Source organism: Littorina saxatilis, linkage group LG2 (genome assembly GCF_037325665.1).
Source record: "Littorina saxatilis isolate snail1 linkage group LG2, US_GU_Lsax_2.0, whole genome shotgun sequence".
Lineage (NCBI taxonomy): Eukaryota > Metazoa > Mollusca > Gastropoda > Littorinimorpha > Littorinidae > Littorina > Littorina saxatilis.
The window spans coordinates 80,558,346-80,578,690 of NC_090246.1; the positions used below are offsets into that span (position 1 = coordinate 80,558,346).

At 39.5% G+C, this 20,345-nt stretch overlaps 1 protein-coding gene across 5 annotated transcripts; it reads left to right on the forward strand.

Moving 5' to 3' along the window:
* The first annotated feature begins 5,032 nt into the window (after nucleotides 1-5,032).
* On the forward strand, nucleotides 5,033-18,100 carry LOC138959856 (uncharacterized). 5 transcript variants are annotated; one of them, XR_011453812.1, is made up of 6 exons: nucleotides 8,336-8,524; nucleotides 8,567-11,505; nucleotides 13,210-13,693; nucleotides 14,494-14,664; nucleotides 15,087-16,048; nucleotides 16,091-18,100. XR_011453812.1 is itself a non-coding variant. In XM_070331504.1 (5 exons), exons 3-5 carry the CDS (start codon nucleotides 13,265-13,267, stop codon nucleotides 15,645-15,647), a joined length of 1,161 nt encoding a protein of 386 aa, XP_070187605.1. In that variant the 5' UTR covers nucleotides 8,336-8,524; nucleotides 8,567-11,505; nucleotides 13,210-13,264; the 3' UTR covers nucleotides 15,648-18,100. The 5 variants fall into 5 exon arrangements, 3 of the variants coding, with proteins under 3 accessions (XP_070187604.1, XP_070187605.1, XP_070187606.1); XR_011453811.1 differs by lacking the exons at nucleotides 13,210-13,693; nucleotides 14,494-14,664; nucleotides 15,087-16,048; nucleotides 16,091-18,100 and adding exons at nucleotides 5,033-5,198; nucleotides 6,281-6,764; nucleotides 6,911-7,081 and having other exon boundaries at nucleotides 7,510-8,524; nucleotides 8,567-9,215; XM_070331504.1 differs by having other exon boundaries at nucleotides 15,087-18,100.
* The last annotated feature ends 2,245 nt before the right edge of the window (nucleotides 18,101-20,345 follow it).

Sequence of the window (20,345 nt, forward strand, 5' to 3'; positions counted from 1 at the left end):
TTTTCGTGCTTTCAGAATGAGGCGTGCTGCCGAGTTTTGGACTTTTTGTAGTTTATGCAGGAGATACAGAGGACAGCCAGAGAGAAGAGAGTTGCAGTAGTCGAGTTTAGAAAGAACAAAGGCACAGACAAGAATGTTAGTAGTTTGAGAGGAGAGTGTGTGGCGAATGGTGCTGATCTTACGAAGCTCAAAATAAGCTGCTCTACAGACTAAAGATATATGTTTGTTAAGGGTCATGTCAGATGAAAGGGTGAATCCAAGGTTTCTAGCTGATGGGGAGAAAAGAATGTCAGTGTCGCCTACTTGAACAGAAACGGGTTGGGGAGAGGGAAATGTAGTGTTCTTCTTTTTGCACAGTAAGACTTCAGTCTTATCATCATTCAGCTTAAGTTTGTTATCGATCATCCAAGATTTAACATCAGTGATGCATGTCTGAATGGTCTGGATGGCGGAATGTGTTTCTGCAGGGGGACTGGGTTTATACAGTTGGGTGTCATCAGCAAAAGACTGATTTAAGACAGAATGGTTTTGAATCAGTGTGGAGAGGGGCTTAGTGTACATGATGAAAAGGATGGGACCGAGTACTGAACCTTGAGGAACGCCGAAAGAAAGTGGGGCTGGAGCAGACATCTGGCCATCGACAAGCATAGCCTGAGTCCTACCAATGAGATAGGACTCGAGCCATGCCAGCGGTGGACCGGAGATGCCGTACAGAGTCTGAAGTCTATGGAGAAGCGTGACATGATCAATCGTGTCGAACGCTGCAGAAAGGTCAAGTAGGGTAAGCACTGAGTGTTTGTTTGACATATTTTCAAAGAAAATGGGAGGGAGCCTGTTACAAAGCGTGTAACTGTTTGTGAATGATAACGATTAGCAATCCGATGATAAGATTATGATGAGACTGGTTTTTCAGGGAACTTGCATTTCTACATAGTCTTTTAAGCGGAGAACAGCATCAATCATTTACTGATCACGCATGCACACGAGTGTCTGCTAGTCTTAGCTTCGTATTCGATAATAATCCTCATTCTAAAACAACAAGAAAACAACAACGTCTACAGTAGGGGACAGGTCAGTAAAAACTCGTAATACTTGTGTAAGAGCGACGACAAAGGGCCATGTGTTTGGAAGGACAAGTGTTATGTAAATACTAACCTCATTTAAGCCCTGGCAAGGTCACATGAACTGAATAAACCTTCCGCATTACGTCGTGCCTTTTGTCAACCACCCTCTTTCGAGAACTCGTGCGAAAAAATCACCCAGAATTTTCCATAAACAGTTATGCGACGATCGTGGCACGTTCAAGGTCGATACATGTTAGCAGCTTCACAGACCCCCGGCCCCTTTTAGTAGTAGTAATAATAATAATAATAATAATAATAATAATAATGGGACATTTATATAGCGCTCTTCCACAGCTCGAAGCGCTTTACAAGTTCAAACAAAACACAACACGATATAGGCTTATGTATACAAGTAATACAATTTGTCTCAAATGGAAAGGAAAATACTCATCAAAGAGCACACATACATGCTTGCATAATAATACTTAGAATCAAATGTTTTCACAGCACAGCACAGTGCACAGTCAAAGCACGCAAAAAAACACATAGAACAGACTAAAACTCACAACAAGCACACATGCACAAACACACACACACACACACACACACACACACACATACACACACACACACACACACATACACACACACACACACAATCTCATACACACACACATGCACACACCCGAACATACATTGAGTACCGGGTATTGAAGAACAGTACAGCAAAAAAGATCCAAATAATTGTACACTGAGCACAACAAGTTAAGAATATTTTAGGGATATTGCCATGGTCTTAAACAGCAGTGTTTTGGGCATAAACATATGTGTATATGAAGATCTTTCTTTCTTCTTCTCAAAGTTGTGTTTTTTGAATTTGAGAAATATTTGAGTATGACGACACAGATCTTCAGATCCTTGACCACGCCTACCCTCAAAAACGGCGTTTTTTGACGGTATGATTACTTTTTAAGCGTCCAGACGGTTACTTAAACGGATCAATATTTCAGTTTGTTTACATCAGAAAGAGAACCGTTATTTGTCCATTATGACACAGAGAACGCTTTTTGGTTGTCTCTTAATTCGTAAATCGTGAGCATCAAGCTCCTTGGTCAGTCACACAAACTCAAACAGTTAAATGATGTGGGGCTCTTCGAATGTCATTTTACCATGCACTCACACTGTAAACACACAGACAGACAGATGCTTAATAGCAGATCTTTAAAAAAACACTTTAAAAAAATTTCCCAATCACCGACCTTTATGCGTCATCGTCTAAAAATAGAACAGCTCAGTGGAGTGAGATTTAATTTTTTAATTCTTCAAAGTCAGGAGGTTTTATCTTTTGAGCCCGTGGATGAATGTTTCTGAAACTTGGCACACATAAAAAAGCATAATCTCTTGTTAAAGGCACAGTAAGCCTCCCGTAAACCATCACAGATACTGTCAGGCTTTTACACACAGTACAAACACTTTTTCATTTAAACACTCACCGAACGGGAACATCCTAGGTGCCCTACGTAAAGAGCGAGCAATTTTTAAAGAAATAATTTTGCGGATTGTCTCTCAGACAATCGGACCGTGGTGCGTTTTGGCGCTAGACCTAACTTTTAAAATCTAAGATAAGCTCACATCGAGTCGCATTCAAATTACTAATTGACGACTACATTGTGAAAAAGGGAAACTGGATCACACGGGTTCACGATGGCTCAGGGGTAAGATAAACAACGCAAAAATAAATTCTTTGAAAATTGCTCGCTCTTTACGGAGGGCACCTAGGATGTTCTCAAGCGGTGAGTGTTTAAATGAAAGGGTGTTTGTACTGTGTGTAAAAGCCTGACAGTATCTGTGATGGTTTACGGGAGGCTTACTGTGCCTTTTAGTATACGAAGCGTTACGAGCGTTTACAAAATGTTGACGGAAAACCGTTCCAACGTCCATTCTCAGGCTCTGTTTGCTCCAAGTACTCGAACAAATACAGATGAGGATTTTTGTCGTCGTTCTGTGAAATGTGGAGAAGCTGATCCGTGTAGTTTTAGATTTATTGTTTACCAACTGCAGCTACCCAGAAAAATCACCATTAAAAAAAAGGATTTCTTGCCTTTTTCCAAGATTGTGGTCGCTCTCTTTCACACGCTAGATCAGCCTAACTGCGCGGAAATGTTCCGCAGAATGGATATGTTCTGTTAGTTAAGACTCCGAACTAACTTTCTGATGTAAAAAATCTTAAATGTTAATCAGTTTAAGTCACCGTTTTGAAGGTTAAAAGTGAATCATGCCGGAGAAACGCCAATGATATGGTCAATGATCTGTGACGATGACGTATGAACCCAAATATTGCTTAAATCCAAGAAACACATTTTTGAGCAGAAGAAAGGCAGATCTTCATATTCACATATGTTTCTGACCAAAACACTGCTGTACCCCTGAAAAATATCCTTACTTTTTTGTGCTCAGTCTATATACACAGACGTCCAAAGGGTACACAGGTTAATTCGATCCACGCGCACTTTCTTGCAGAAATTAGAGCTTACCTGCACTCATTCACAAACCAATATTACAGAAACAAAAAACCCAGACGCTTCAAAACATTTATTCAATCTCTAGGCCTGACATTTAAATATCAACACTAAAACCTTGGACCAGTCATCGTCGAGACTACTTATTCCGGGCTAGTTGTAACCTGTAAACCGATACGGTTCGGAGAAGCCTGACAACATAAAACCTAATTAACATTTACCGATATTATTTAATTCTGAGCATTCTGAGTTGTCATAACCATTTTGTTTAAATCAGGGATTGTCAAGTTGTCAAGGAATTCACTTTTGGTAAACCATAACAACTACAAGAACAACAACACGTACATTAACAACAGGTAAAACAACAACAACAGGTACAACAACAACAACGACAACAACAAAAACAACGACAACGACAATGACAACGACAACGACTATAATTAATCGTCATTGCATAAGGAACAAGAAAATAAAAGGTAAATCGACGATATCAGCCTATTTTCTTCTGAATGACACCAGTAAAACCAGAAGTTCATTAATTAGAAGTGATCAACGACCATTACCTGCAGATGACGTGTTGTGATACAAGCGCCCATGGGGCTTTACCGAAAGCCGATCTTACTAAAAATAGAATGGGTAACTGACAAAACCACCATTAAAAAACAGGATTTCTTGCCGTTTTTCAGGGTTTTGGTCACTCTCTTTTACATGCTAGATCAGCCTGACTGCATAGCGGATGTAAACGAAATGAGTATGTCCTGTTAGGCAATTAAGACACCAAATAAACATTCTGATGTATATTGAATATTGTTCAGTTTAAGTCACCGTTTTGACGATTAAAAGTGAATCGTGCAGTCAAAAAACGCGATTTTCGAGGGTAAGGGTGTTCACCGAGTTGTGACGTCCAACTCAAATATTGCTCATATCCAAGAAAAACAACTTTGAGCAGAAGAAAGGCAGATCTTCAAATACACGTATGTTCTGACCCAGGGGAGGATCCAGGGGGGGGGGGGGGGGGGGGGGCGTTCGGAAATTTTCGGGGTTTTACAGAGACATGAATGCAGACTTTTGTGTCATATTTTATATTTAAACAAGACACATCGCTTTATCAGAATTAATAAGCCCTTGACTAGACGCCGATGTGAGTTTTTTTTAGGACTGTCGACTCAATTTTGCAATTGTTTTGTTTATTTTGTAGTTTGTATAATGTAAGTGTTTACAAGCATTGCGCCGCAAACCTGGGCCGTGTTTTTGTCATGGAGCACTGTGTGTAGATGGAGGACATTTCTCGAAAACTGATTCGACTAACTCAGCCATGAGTAGACTGTTTTTTTTTAGGACTGTCGACTCAATTTTGCAATTGTTTTGTTTATTTTGTAGTTTGTATAATGTAAGTGTTTACAAGCATTGCGCCGCAAACCTGGGCCGTGTTTTTGTCATGGAGCACTGTGTGTAGATGGAGGACATTTCTCGAAAACTGATTCGACTAACTCAGCCATGAGTAGACTGTTTACCAACCTTAGCAAATGAGGACAGCAGATGCCTTATAACGAAAGGTGCAATACGGTTGACTGCCACTTTGCGGACGAACATTACAAGCCTACGTTTGCTTGGGGTAAGTTTCTTGATGGGTATAATGATGGAAAAAATGTCTAATGATATATTAAAGACTTGTGTACAAGTCACCCCATGACGCTAATATATACCCTCCAGCAAAAGAAAGTACACACCGGTTTTTTTCTTGTCCAATTTCTATGAAACATAAAACAAAGCGTATTACCTGAAACAAGAATGATTAGTTATTGTGTGTTGATCTGGGAGACGTTAAAACAAGGAAGGGTTTAAAATCTCTCCTTGCTTTTTCAGTCTCTGAATTACTAATAACGTTTAGCAAAACTCCCAAACTCCATATGACCACACACATCAACAACCACTGGTAAAAAAATTAGACTATGAATTTCATCAAAAACACGGAATAACTTGTGTGTTGTGACTCCACTTTTACGGTGCGTTGCAATTGAATACACAGCAGTGCACAAGTGAGGTACATGTATCTGCATTAGTGCATAGAAATTAAAGTTACGAGACGAAGTGAGGAAACTTGTTCATATTCAAACGGAAGTTTACTAAATTATTGGTACGATAAAAATTGATAATTTCACATTTCCTCTATACGTTTCCGTTTTAAGTATGCTGCCTAGTTTTTCTTTGAGCATTGAAAAACATTGCTGTCATGAGTAGGAAAATAATTGTTTTTGCTGTACAAAACCATACAACCGTTAAATTTCTCTTGATATTTTGATCCAAAAGCAAGATTACATGTACCAATTTGCATACCCATTTTCACACAATTTGTACAGGAACCTGATGAATTATCTGGACAAAATTGCAAAACTGTTGCACTTCTTTGCACCTCCGAATATAATCACTAATTACTCCAAATTACTTAGATTAAGAGAGCTTCTTCTATTCTCTCCACTCACAACAAATTGCTACTGTCAAAATAGGACGTCAAAAGAAAGCTCTTCGGATAAAGTGAAATGATATTACCAAATATTTTTTCAATCCGAGTATTTTTGATTATAAAAACACCATCGTATATAAAACAGCATTTGTTTTCCCGCTCGACTTTGATTTTAGCGGGTTCCACTGTATCTACAGGGTTACTTAATGCCGCAATTCCTTTCTTTATTTCAGGCAAAGGACACAACAGTTCAACTTACTCCATTAGACGGTAGTGCCAGTCCCAATCATGGCTTCAATTCAGGTCGCCATTTCATTCGACACGACCGGGTCCATGGCCAAAGCTCTAGCTGAGGTCCGAAAACGTATCTCTGAGATGATTCGCAGACTGAAGACTGACATCCCTGGTGTCAATCTCTCTGTCATCGCTCATGGAGACTACTGCGATGAGGACATCTACGTCACCAAGCACCTGGACTTTTCCGATGACGACGACAGGCTTGTGGATTTTGTCAACAACGTGCAAGACACTCATGGCGGGGATGCCCCGGAATGCTACGAGCTGGTCCTGCGGCTGGTCAGGACAAAACTCACGTGGAAGAGAAAAGCGCAGAAAATTCTGATCGTGATCGGAGACTCTTACCCTCATCCACCTACAGATCCTCAAAATAAAGACAACATCGACTGGAGAAAAGAAGCCAGACTGCTGGCCGAAATCGTGAGTAAATCGTGTTAATTCATTCGCGGTTGTGAAAATAAAACCTGTTTCTGAACATTTGGCTCGTTGGGAATGCCTTCGTGTAAGTCTGGTATTAAATGACAATTTTCTAGTCTGGTAAAACTGACTCTCATTTTGTGGAACAGGGTATGCGAATCTACGGCGTACAGATAAATTCCAACCCTCCATCGACCGATTTCTTCCGAACGATAACTCAGATGTCTGGAGGTTGCCATCTGGAGCTGTCAGAGTTCTCTACCCTGTCTGACGTCATCTTGGCCATCTGCTATCGTTCCAAGGGTACTGACGCCTTGAAGGTAAACACAATTCCCATTTCACTCACTGCAGGCTATTGGAAAAAAAGGACATTAACGCTGCACTGGAATAACGAAAAAATAATTTAATTGCACCCCCCCTCCCCCCTTACAAACAATGAGAGAAAATTCATGAAAAGGATTGTTTGGAGAAACATGAAGTCAACATTTTGCCATGTGAATCGATCGCTTTGTAGAAATAAAAAGAAAGCCAAGTAATAAGCATATATACATGTAATACATTGATTTTAAAGAATAGGCCGAGAAAAAGACTGTCAGACAAACTGTACCACACTTCAGTTTCCGGTAAAGGTTATGTTGAAACATATTTTTGCATTTTCGTTTTATGTTTTAAGAGGTTCTTACAGCGTAGTTATACCGTTCCCCCCAAAAAGCATATCACTATTATATCATTATCGGTTCTGTTGCAGGGCTTGGAGAGGGAAGTACGAGAACGCTATGCCCCTAAGCCTCTGCATGAAGATCTGGAAGCCGTGTTCACCGTGCTGCACCAGCCTCACGCGGTACCCACCGTGCCCGCCAAACACAAAGAGTCCCCTCAGCTCTACAAAGGCAAGCACACCGCTTTCTTCTGGGGCGGACAGATCACGCCATCTCATCCCCTGACATGGGAAGAACCCGAGGACGAGCATCGTGTTCACAGACTTAAGGTCACCCTGGCCGTTCTTAACCCGACTGCTGAACAGGTGGAGGTGAACGTGGTGGAAGTGGAGACAACGGACATCAACGGTCAGCGAGTCAAGCAGCCGTTGGTGAAGATGGTGGGCGGGAGGGACAGCACCATCTCTGTTGGCGTCTCCTTCAACTCCAAGGTCACCTTCAGCCTGGCCAGAGGCACCGGTCCTGTCTACCTGTCCGGCCAGCACGTTGCTGAAGCTCTATCAGAAGACCAAAGCGAAGATAAAGATGAAACAGAAGCATGTTTGGAGTCATCTGGAGGCGATGAAAGCATTCCAAGCTCTGATGAAACGGAAGCATGTTTGGAGGCATCTGAAGGCGATGAAAGCATTCCAAGCTCTGGTGAAAGTCTGTCGTCTTCGTCGAAGAAAACCAACCAAACTCTTACGAGTCGTTCCATGTTCTGGAGAGCTTTGACCGAGACTGATCCAGTTGAAAGAAGCCTCAGAGCTTTTGAACCCAGTTTTCGTGTACACGGCACACGGCGAGCATCGGAGGGGGCCGACAGATCTTTATTTCAAGAGAATCCTAGACCTGAGTGCAAACAGTCGTAAGAAACTTGCAGTTATTGACGCAACGTTTATTGTACTTGATTTTGCCAAGCACACCGTGTGGGGGATTTCATTTCTGTCAATATCTTTACAACTTCCATTCGATAATTGTTGGCCTACGATTGAATTTACATTTCACATATGCAACACCTCTTTTACATTATTTTTAAACAATAATGTGGGCTGTTGAGAAAATGTAATGCTAATAGTGATGTAAACACACAACAAAAACACAAAGACCAGCTGTTAGCAAACAATAGAAGGGAGACAACCCCACGATTCCGGAAGCACTCTTTCACTCTTTGGGCAGACATGAAGAGCTCTCTTGTGTCTGAGAATAAATCTGTCATTTGTTGTAGTTTTTCATTTTGTTAAGAGCAAGGTACGTGTGCGGTTTAACCTGTTATTTTAAAGAATATTTAAGATTTTTGCCTTCGAACACAGACCCTTGGAAATGTAGAAATGCGTCTGTTTGTTACCAATGCAGAGGGTTTCTTGACACCATAGCAGCTGATTTTGTTGTTAGAAGCAGTTGTTTTAGCTGTGCTGTGACGACAGACCCATGCATTTTTTTTGATAGCTGATGTTTTTGGATACTAGCCGTCAAGAAATATGATAGAGGGGTAACGCTGGCATCGCTCATTTGAAGCGGTGGCGCCCGGAAGTTAGTCACGTGATTTACTGACTTAATTTGATGATTGACGTAGGGTGAACCTCATTTTCATATTTGCTGCCTTGGTATATCCTTCGGTGATATTGTTCGAAGTGGGTTCGTGTATTTTCTTTTCGTGTGTATTTTTAAAGTTAATGTGTTAACATGTATGTTAACGAAAAATGTGTTTTGTGTACTACTAGTTTGAGGTTTGATATAAAAAAACAAAACTCTTTTGATGTAACATTTTGGAAACTGAGTGATTCGTACTGAGGTGTTTGTATGTTTATATCTACAACGCACATACAACACTTATTCGCTTACTTAAACTGTAGTGTAAAGATGTTGTAAGATGTGTTTTGTTTTTGTCAAAGTTGTTTATTTCTTGTTGGCTTTATGTGTTGCAGGCACACGACACAGCGGGATTAATAACGGATTGTTGTAGATTTCCCATTTAGTGATTGCTATGGGATTCCTTCGTAGTAGAGATTTCTGTAGATTCCAACAGGATTCGTTTATAGTAAATACGAACTAGATGCTGTGCATCTCATAGCAACGCTGAAGCAACGATTTGTTTTTATGTCGCAGATAAAGATATAGCCTAACCAGTCAAAACATTTACACAACTATAGCACACACGACTTCACATATCGTTAATGTTACCAGCAAAACGAAACTTTATGCGGTGTGTCAGTTCGCATCTCCCGCCAAAATGTAATCAACATTTACCGTGATCACGTTCTACGGCTTAAGACATTTTGGACATAAAGGCCAACTTAGAGAAAGCTGACTTTGGCCTCGATCGATCAAAGGACGTAACCCAAAAGACATAATAATGAAGGACATTTTCAGCGGGCGAACTTTTCTGGACGGAGAAGCTTGGTTAGAATAAGAACAACAACGTTTGAACCCTAACTAAGACCGAAAGTGTCGTTGTTTCGCAGAATTTATTCTAGGATCAGAGTCCTGGTATCTTCTTCTTCTTCGTTCATGGGCTGAAACTCCCACGTTCAATCATGTTTTTGCACGATCGGGTTATTGCGTGTATGATCGTTTTTTCCCCGCCATTCAGGCAGCCATACGCCGCTTTCGGAGGAAGCATGCTGGGTATTTTCGTGTTTCTATAACCCACCGAACTCTGACATTGATTACAGAATCTTTTTCGTGCGCACTTGGTCTTGTGCTTGCGTGTACACACGACGGGGGTACACATAAGTTGACCTGGGAGATCGGAAAAATCTCCACCCTTAACCCACCAGGCGGCCGGGATTTGAACTCACGACCTTCCGATTAGCAGGCCGACGTCTTTATCCACTAGGCAACTGCGCCTGTCAGAGCCCTGGTATAATATCTGTCAGGATACCGCATTAAATTATGGGCACTCATTAGAAGACCTTCATCTTACCAGCTACCAACACTCCTCATTGTCCCCATTTGCAGACAGTTGCCACCGTTTATATAATAAACACGTAACGGTAAGTCGTGTGGGCAGCGCGCTTTTGTGATATTGCAAGAATAAGGTAGCTGATTGGTTGGGCTATGAGTACAATAAGTACCAAGGTGCTATTAATCTTCATGATACCACACGTTCTTGCAATATCACAAAAGCGCGCTGCCCACACGATCTTACCGTTACGTGTTTTTCCCCAAGCAAGTGCGGAAAATGAGACTGTTGCTTTTTCAAATAGTGAACAGCTCGCTTTCGCTCGCAGTTCAATATTTTAAAAAAACAACTCGTGTAAATCTGGTACGACACAGCAAGCCATGTAGTATTCTCTATTTATCCTACATAGGTGAGAGAGACCACTCATTAGATAACAATATCGCTCAAACCACATGTGTATATTATGTAAATGAGGTCGTGTCAAACAAGTCTGGCAGGGACCTGTTTTTCCACTGCTTATGATGCCAAAGTCACCGAGACAAACGTCTGTATGGACGCGAATTCCCCTCGATAAATGTTTAGAACTAACACGTCAAGCTGCACTTTCCAGAGTGACGTTTCTTTGCTTTGACGTAAGAGATTGCACGAGGCTTTGGACGAGCTCGAGGTTCCAAAAGAAGCATCTTCAATTTGGCCGCCTCGACTGCGGGACGTTTTAAACAGGTTACATGCCGAGTCTCAGTGATTTTACAGAGACATGAATGCAGACTTTTGTGTCATATTTTATATTTAAACAAGACACATCGCTTTATCAGAATTAATAAGCCCTTGACTAGACGCCGATGTGAGTTTTTTTTAGGACTGTCGACTCAATTTTGCAATTGTTTTGTTTATTTTGTTATGTAGTTTGTATAATGTAAGTGTTTATAAGCATTGCGCCGCAAACCTGAGCCGTGTTTTTGTCATGGAGCACTGTGTGTAGATGGAGGACATTTCTCGAAAACTGATTCGACTAACTCAGCCATGAGTAGACTGTTTACCAACCTTAGCAAATGAGGACAGCAGATGCCTTATAACGAAAGGTGCAATACGGTTGACTGCCACTTTGCGGACGAACATTACAAGCCTACGTTTGCTTGGGGTAAGTTTCTTGATGGGTATACTGATGTTATTTTGATGTCAAGTAAATGGTGTATTATGCAAAGTAAGTTTTATTGCAGGGCACCAAGATGTAATTATGTTTAATGTTGAATTGGCGTGATACGCGAAAATAGGTGTTTGAAGCTGAATGCCTTCTGTCTGAAAAAAGTAAGAGTGGTGAACCCACACTAGGCGCAAGAGAGTTGTCACTCCAAATTATACGGCTAAACTTCATTGTATCCTTAGTATTTCCGCAGCATACTCCAGTCAACTTTTTTCAAGGTTAACTGAATATCCTATGTTTGTTTAAGACATAACACAGTAGCAAGCTTTACTTTACAGACTATTGGAGACTGACACTTTAAATGTTTCTTTTTTTTTGGTTTGGTTTGATAATTACGTTGTTTAACACTACTTTGGATGCCATATTATGCTGTATACATTTATTCTGCATTATAGTTTGTAGCTTTAGGTCTTTTAATTGTTTATATAGTGTATGTGGTTTTCCTTTTAAGCATCCAAATGGTTTGGTGCAAATATATGCAGTTCTAACTCCATATAAGCTTTCTTCAGCAGAAGGTTTAATTAAGTAATTAAAAAAAGAATCTTTTCGCTGGAAAAAATGTCTAATGATGTATTAAAGACTTGTGTACAAGTCACCCCATGACGCTAATATATACCCTCGATCCAGAAAAAGAAAGTACACACGGGTTTTTTTCTTGTCCAATTTCTATGAAGCATAAAACAAAGCGTATTACCTGAAACAAGAATGATTAGTTATTGTGTGTTGATCTGGGAGACGTTAAAACAAGGAAGGGTTTAAAATCTCTCCTCGCTTTTTCAGTCTCTGAATTACTAATAACGTTTAGCAAAACTCCCAAACTCCATATGACCACACACATCAACGACCACTGGTAAAAAAATTAGACTATGAATTTCATCAAAAACACGTAATAACTTGTGTGTTGTGACTCCACTTTTACGGTGCGTTGCAATTGAATACACTGCAGTGCACAAGTGAAGTACATGTATCTGCATTAGTGCATAGAAATTAAAGTTACGAGACGAAGTGAGGAAACTTGTTCATATTCAAACGGAAGTTTACTAAATTATTTGTACGTTAAAAATTGTCCTTAAGCAATGTAAATTGATAATTTCACATTTCCTCTATACGTTTCCGTTTTAAGTATGCTGCCTAGTTTTTCTTTGAGCATTGAAAAACATTGCTGTCATGAGTAGGCACATAATTGTTTTTGCTGTACAAAACCATACAACCGTTAAATTTCTCTTGATATTTTGATCCAAAAGCGAGATTACATGTGTACCAATTTGCATACCCATTTTCACATTTTCACACAATTTGTACGGGAACCTGATGAATTATCTGGACAAAATTGCAAAACTGTTGCACTTCTTTGCACCTCCGAATATAATCACTAATTACTCCAAATTACTTAGATTAAGAGAGCTTCTTCTATTCTCTCCACTCACAACAAATTGCTACTGTCAAAATAGGACGCCAAAAGAAAGCTCTTCGGATAAAGTGAAATGGTATTACCAAATATTTTTCCAATCCGAGTATTTTTGATTTAAAAAACACCATCGTATATAAAACAGCATTTGTTTTCCCGTTGGACTTTGATTTTAGCGGGTTCCACTGTATCTACAGGGTTACTTAATGCCGCAATTCCTTTCTTTATTTGAGGCAGAAGACACAACAGTTCAACTTACTCCATTAGACGGTAGTGCCAGTCCCAATCATGGCTTCAATTCAGGTCGCCATTTCATTCGACACGACTGGGTCCATGGCCAAAGCTCTAGCTGAGGTCCGAAAACGTATCTCTGAGATGATTCGCAGACTGAAGACTGACATCCCTGGTGTCAATCTCTCTGTCATTGCTCATGGAGACTACTGCGATAAGGACATCTACGTCACCAAGCACCTGGACTTTTCCGATGACGACGACAGGCTTGTGGATTTTGTCAACAACGTGCAAGACACTGGTGGAGGGGATTTCCCGGAATGCTACGAGCTGGTCCTGCGGCTGGTCAGGACAAAACTCACGTGGAAGAGGAAAGCGCAGAAAATTCTGATCGTGATCGGAGACTCTTACCCTCATCCACCTACAGATCCTCAAAATAAGGACAACATCGACTGGAGACAAGAAGCCAGACTGCTGGCCGAAATCGTGAGTAAATCGTGTTAATTCATTCGCGGTTGTGAAAATAAAACCTTTGTTTGTTTTTTTTAAATTTTTTTTTAGGTTTCATAACAATTTTATTCAAATAAATAACAACAATTAACAATATCTCATACAATGAATTAAATACAACTTATCGAGTACAATAAGCTAACTTTTTTTAACGTTTTGTTCTTCGAACACTCACACAAAAATGCTTCTTATCTGTAACTGCCTATTAAAAATACTTTCCAACGGTAAAAACGATTTTTTTTTTTTTTACAATGTATATATAACGCACATCTTTCCGATTAAGATAATGTGGTTCAATTTATACATAGTTGCCTTTTTCACCATTACAAAATGCATACCAAATAAAACATCACTAACTTTCAAAACAATCTTAATTTCTAAGGTACGAAAAATAAATTCTTCAATAAACTTCCAGAATTTGTATACAACCGGGCATTCAAAAAAGAAGTGTTCAATGAAATCAGTTACATCACAACAGTAATTACATTTATTAGTTTCCGTTACTTTCATTTTACACAGGAGAATGTTGGTCGGATAAATGTTGTGCATAATTTTCCAGTGTAAAACTCTTAATCTAGTCTCTTGTGTTGACTGATAGGCAACTATCCAAGATCGTTCATCAATTTCTACATTAAACTTTCTCTTCCAAAATCCTCGGGAACATGGTATAAAACCTGTTTCTGAACATTTGGCTCGTTGGGAATGCCTTCGTGTAAGTCTGGTATTAAATGACAATTTTCTAGTCTGGTAAAACTGACTCTCATTTTGTGGAACAGGGTATGCGAATCTACGGCGTACAGATAAATTCCAACCCTCAATCGACCGATTTCTTCCGAACGATAACTCGGATGTCTGGAGGTTGCCATCTGGAGCTGTCAGAATTCTCTACCCTGTCTGACGTCATCTTGGCCATCTGCTATCGTTCCAAGGGTACTGACGCCTTGAAGGTAAACACAATTCCCATTTCACTGCAGGCTATTGGAAAAAAAGGACATTAACGCTGCACTGGAATAACGAAAACATAATTTAATTGCACCCCCCCCCCCTTACAAACAACGAGAGAAAATTCATGAAACGGATTGTTTGGAGAAACATGAAGTCAACATTTTGCCATGTGAATCGATCGCTTTGTAGAAATAAAAAGAAAGCCAAGTAATAAGCATATATACATGTAATACATTGATTTTAAAGAATAGGCCGAGAAAAAGACTGTCAGACAAACTGTACCACACTTCAGTTTCCGGTAAAGGTTATGCTGAAACATAATTTTGCATTTTCGTTTTATGTTTTGACAGGTTCTTACAGCGCAGTTATACCGTTCCCCCCAAAAAAGGATATCACTATTATATTATTATCGGTTCTGTTGCAGGGCTTGGAGAGGGAAGTACGAGAACGCTATGCCCCTAAGCCTCTGCATGAAGATCTGGAAGCCGTGTTCACCGTGCTGCACCAGCCTCACGCGGTACCCACCGTGCCCGCCAAACACAAAGAGTCCCCTCAGCTCTACAAAGGCAAGCACACCGCTTTCTTCTGGGGCGGACAGATCACGCCATCTCATCCCCTGACATGGGAAGAACCCGAGGACGAGCATCGTGTTCACAGACTTAAGGTCACCCTGGCCGTTCTTAACCCGACTGCTGAACAGGTGGAGGTGAACGTGGTGGAAGTGGAGACGACGGACATCAACGGTCAGCGAGTCAAGCAGCCGTTGGTGAAGATGGTGGGCGGGAGGGACAGCACCATCTCTGTTGGCGTCTCCTTCAACTCCAAGGTCACCTTCAGCCTGGCCAGAGGCTCCGGTCCTGTCTACCTGTCCGGCCAGCACGTTGCTGAAGCTCTATCAGAGGACCAAAGCGAAGATAAAGATGAAACGGAAGCATGTTTGGAGGCATCTGGAGGCGATGAAAGCATTCAGTCCAAGCTCTGGTGAAAGTCTGTCGTCTTCGTCGAAGAACAACGACCAAACTCTTACGAGTCGTTCCTTGTTCTGGAGAGCTTCGACCGAGACTGATCCAGTTGAAAGAAGCCTCAGAGCTTTTGAACCCAGATTTCGTGTACACGGCACACGGCGAGCATCGGAGGGGGCCGACAGATCTTTATTTCAAGAGAATCCTAGACCTGAGTGCAAACAGTCGTAAGAAACATGCAGTTATTGACGCAACGTTTATTGTACTTGATTTTGCCAAGCACACCGTGTGGGGGATTTCATTTCTGTCAATATCTTTACAACTTCCATTCGATAATTGTTGGCCTACGATTGAATTTACATTTCACATATGCAACACCTCTTTTAAATTATTTTTAAACAATATTGTGGGCTGTTGAGAAAATGTAATGCTAATAGTGATGTAAACACACAACAAAAACACAAAGACCAGCTGTTAGCAAACAATAGAAGGAAGACAACCCCACGATTCCGGAAGCACTCTTTCACTCTTTGGGCAGACATGAAGAGCTCTCTTGTGTCTGAGAATAAATTTGTTGCAGTTTTTCATTTTGTTAAGAGCAAGGTACGTGTGCGTTTTAACCTGTTATTTTAAAGAATGTTTAAGATTTTTGCCTTCGAACACAGACCGCTTGGAAATGTAGAAATGCTTCTGTTTGTTACCAATGCAGAGTGTTTCTTGACACCGTAGCAGCTGATTTTGTTGTTAGAAGTAGTTGTTTTAGCTGTGCTGTGACGACAGACCCATGCATTTTTTTTGATAGCGGATGTTTTTGGATACTAGCCGTCAAGAAATATGATAGAGGGGTAACGCTGGTATCGCTCATTTGAAGCGGTGGCGCCCGGAAGTTAGTCACGTGATTTACTGACTTAATTTGATGATTGACGTAGGGTGAACCTCATTTTCATATTTGCTGCCTTGGTATATTCTTCGGTGATATTGTTCGAAGTGGGTTCGTGTATTTTCTTTTCGTGTGCATTTTTAGAGTTAATGTGTTAACATGTATGTTGACGAAAAATGTGTTTTGTGTACTACTAGTTTGAGGTTTGATATAAAAAAAAACCTCTTTTGATGTAACATTTTGGAAACTGAGTGATTCGTACTGAGGTGTTTGTATGTTTATATCTACAACGCACATACAACACTTATTCGCTTACTTAAACTGTAGTGTAAAGATGTTGTAAGATGTGTTTTGTTTTTGTCAAAGTTGTTTATTTCTTGTTGGCTTTATGTGTTGCAGGCACACGACACAGCGGGATTAATAACACGGATTGTTGTAGATTTCCCATTTAGTGATTGCTATGGGATTCCTTCGTAGTAGAGATTTCTGTAGATTCCAACAGGATTCGTTTATAGTAAATACGAACTAGATGCTGTGCATCTCACAGCAATGCTGAAGCAACGATTTGTTTTTATTTGCGCTCGCGAATTCCCCTCGATAAATGTTTAGAACTAACACGTCAAGCTACACTTTCCAGAGTGACGTTTCTTTGCTTTGACGTAAGAGATTGCACGAGGCTTTGGACGAGCTCGAGGTTCCAAAAGAAGCATCTTCAATTTGGCCGCCTCGACTGCGGGACGTTTTAAGTAAAATACGTACAGGTTACATGCCGAGTCTCAGTGATTATTAAAAATAATGGTCGAAGTTAGCGGATCATAAAAAATGCGAGCTTCAGCTCTTTATTCCTCCTTTATTCAGTTATTAAAAGAAAAGAGGAGTTTTTGTGCGAAAGTTTGATCGAATCCTAATCAACTTGCGCAGGCGATCGATTCATGCGCGGTTGTATAGTTCCGTGCAAATCATTCCATTCTGTTATATAGTTCGGAGTTTTTCGAACATTTCACTAAACTACAAGAGTGTGATGAAAATGAAATGGATGATAGTAATGAACCTTTAAATGAAGCAAGTAATGAATTTCTCAATGCGCCTTTTACAAAGGAGGAAGTTATCAAATGTATAGACAAGCTGAAAAACAATAAGGCATGCGGTCAGGATAAAATAATTAATGAGTATTTAAAAGCGTCACATGATCGAATGATTGATATTTATGTATTGTTGTTTAATGTTGTTTTGCAGTCAGGAAAGGTTCCAACACAATGGGCTGTAGGTGAAATTATTCCATTGTACAAAAATAAAGGCTCCCAAGCTGACCCCACAAATTATAAAGGAATTACTATACTCAGTTGCTTCGGAAAACTTTTCATTGCAATTTTAAATGCTAGGTTATCAAACTTTTTGGAGAGTAATAATAAATTAGGTCAAGAACAAACAGGTTTCCGCACAGGTTTTTCAACACTAGACCATGTTTTTACTTTGCATTGTATATTACATTTTTTTCTCAACAAAAAGAAGCGACTGTTTTGTGCATTTGTAGACTATGAAAAAGCGTTTGATAAAGTTCGCCGTGCATTTTTATGGGAGAAACTAGTTAGTTCTGATGTTAATGGAAAGTTTTTAAAAACTGTAAGAAATTTGTACGAAAATGCCAAGTCTTGCGTTAAAGTTAATAGTGAGTGTTCTGGATATTTTCCCAGTTTGTGTGGAGTTAGACAAGTGGAAAACTTGTCACCGCTGTTGTTTGCTCTATTTTTAAAGGATCTAAAGCCTTTTCTGTTGGAAAACAGTAATGGTTTACAATCTATGTCAGGAGAGGCTATTGTGGTTGGAATGGATGATACTGATGTAAATGCTTTGTTTCAAATGTTTTTATTACTGTATGCGGATGATACTGTGATCTGCTCAGAGTCTGAAAAAAACCCTGCAAGAATGTTTAAACAAAATGCACGAATGCTGTTTAAAATGGCGTCTAAATATTAATGTAAACAAAACGAAAGTTATAGTTTTTTCCAGAGGTAAAATTAGAAATAAACCATTGTTTACGTTAAATGGCAATTTAATCGAAGTAGTGTTTGATGTAATGTACTTGGGCCTTATCCCGCAGTGGGGCACTGCGGTTATGAAATTAAAGGCCCCTCCTGTTTTTGGAACCGCAGGAGCTTTCTGGTTTGCTGTTAGGTAGATTTTTGGTTCCTCTTTCCTGTCATGCTCTCTTTTTCTTCATGAATTCTTTTCTTTTTTCTGCCTTCTTGCTCATTCACCTGTATTTTTTCCAAAAATCTCTTCTCTTGCCGCTTGTCTCGCGATTCATGTATAGTTTAATCTGTTAGTGTTCTGATGTAAGTCCAGCAGTAGATAGGTTAAGCCTATTTTAACATACTGGAAACTGGTAATCTTCCAGTAGGTATTAATTTAGTTTTACTAAAGCCTGCTGGGACACAAGTAATGGGTTAGTGCATTTGTAAACAGGAATCGCTTGACAAGTGGCCCCCTTCATCCCCCCCTTCCTCGTCCTGATATGGCTCTGCGTAGTCGGCTGGACGTTAAGCAACAAATAAACGAAACGAAACGAAACTTGGGCCTTAAGATTAATCATAATAATACATTTTCAGTCGCACAGAAGAATTATGATCGTGCCTCAAGGGCAATGTTTGTTCTTTTGCGTACTTGTAGACAATTGTCACTGCCTGTGGACATACAAGTTGACCTGTTCGATAAAATGATTGCTCCAATTTTACTATACGGATGTGAAGTATGGGGTTTTGGTTCCTGTGAACTTGCTACTAAACTTCAATTGCGTTTTTATAAAATTGTTTTCAAACTAAAAAAAATCAACTCCAAATGCTATGATATTTGGTGAACTTGGAAGATATCCACTAGATGTTAATATGAAATGTAGAATGCTTTGCTATTGGTATAAACTGATTAGTCCTATTCATAAAAATAAATTTTCAAGTATTGTGTATTGCTTTACTTATAAATTGTATATCAACAAGATGATTGAATCTAATTATTTATGTTTTATTTAAAAAACCTTAAATGAAATTGGTCTCTCTGGCCTTTGGACATTTCAAGAAAATGTTCAATACTCAAGCGCATGGTTTAAAAAGAAAGTAAAAAGAAGCTTGTATGACCAGTATATCCATAAATGGTTTACAGAAATTGGAACAAAAAATATGTTTTGGAATTATCGAATGTTTAAAGATATTTTTGCATGTGAAGACTATGTCACACACCTGCCATACCAGCAATGTGTTTCAATGATGAAGTTTAGAACATTAAACAACAATTTGCCTGTACAGAAAGAACGTTATCTTAACATCCCGAGGTCAGAAAGAACTTGCACCAAATGTGTATCACAAGACATAGGTGATAAATTCCATTATTTATTTATCTGTGATTTTTTTCAAAGAAGAAAGAGCTGAGTTGTTACCACCTTACTATTGGAAAAAGCCTAATGCACTTAAATTTTAAAAAGTTGTTTGCTACTAAGAAAAAGAAATTGCTAAAGAATATTTTGGACTTTATTAATAGAATTTGTAACAGTTTCCCATAATTTTTTTATTTTTTTATTTACTATATTAGCATATATCATGATTGTATTGATTGTATGTATTGTTCAAAATGCCCCCATGGGTTATGGACTAATAAAAACTTTAACTTGAAACTTGAACTGAACTTGTTAACACTTCTTGTCAGTTTTCCTGTTTTGGACTAAAATCAAGAATATGTTGTTATTCTGCTGTGGCGGTAAAGGCAGATATTGTGTGTTCTGTTCATGTTTTGGTATCGCTCAGGATAATGTTCTTTTGTCAAATGGGACTAGCAGACGAACTTTTGCACA

Coding starts and splice junctions, on each gene's coding strand:
- LOC138959856 (XM_070331503.1), top strand. CDS start 6,336: ATGGCTTCAATTCAGGTCGCCATTTCATTCGACACGACCGGGTCCATG. Junction 6,765..6,910: donor CCAGACTGCTGGCCGAAATC/GTGAGTAAATCG, acceptor TTTGTGGAACAG/GGTATGCGAATCTACGGCGT. Junction 7,082..7,509: donor AGGGTACTGACGCCTTGAAG/GTAAACACAATT, acceptor GTTCTGTTGCAG/GGCTTGGAGAGGGAAGTACG.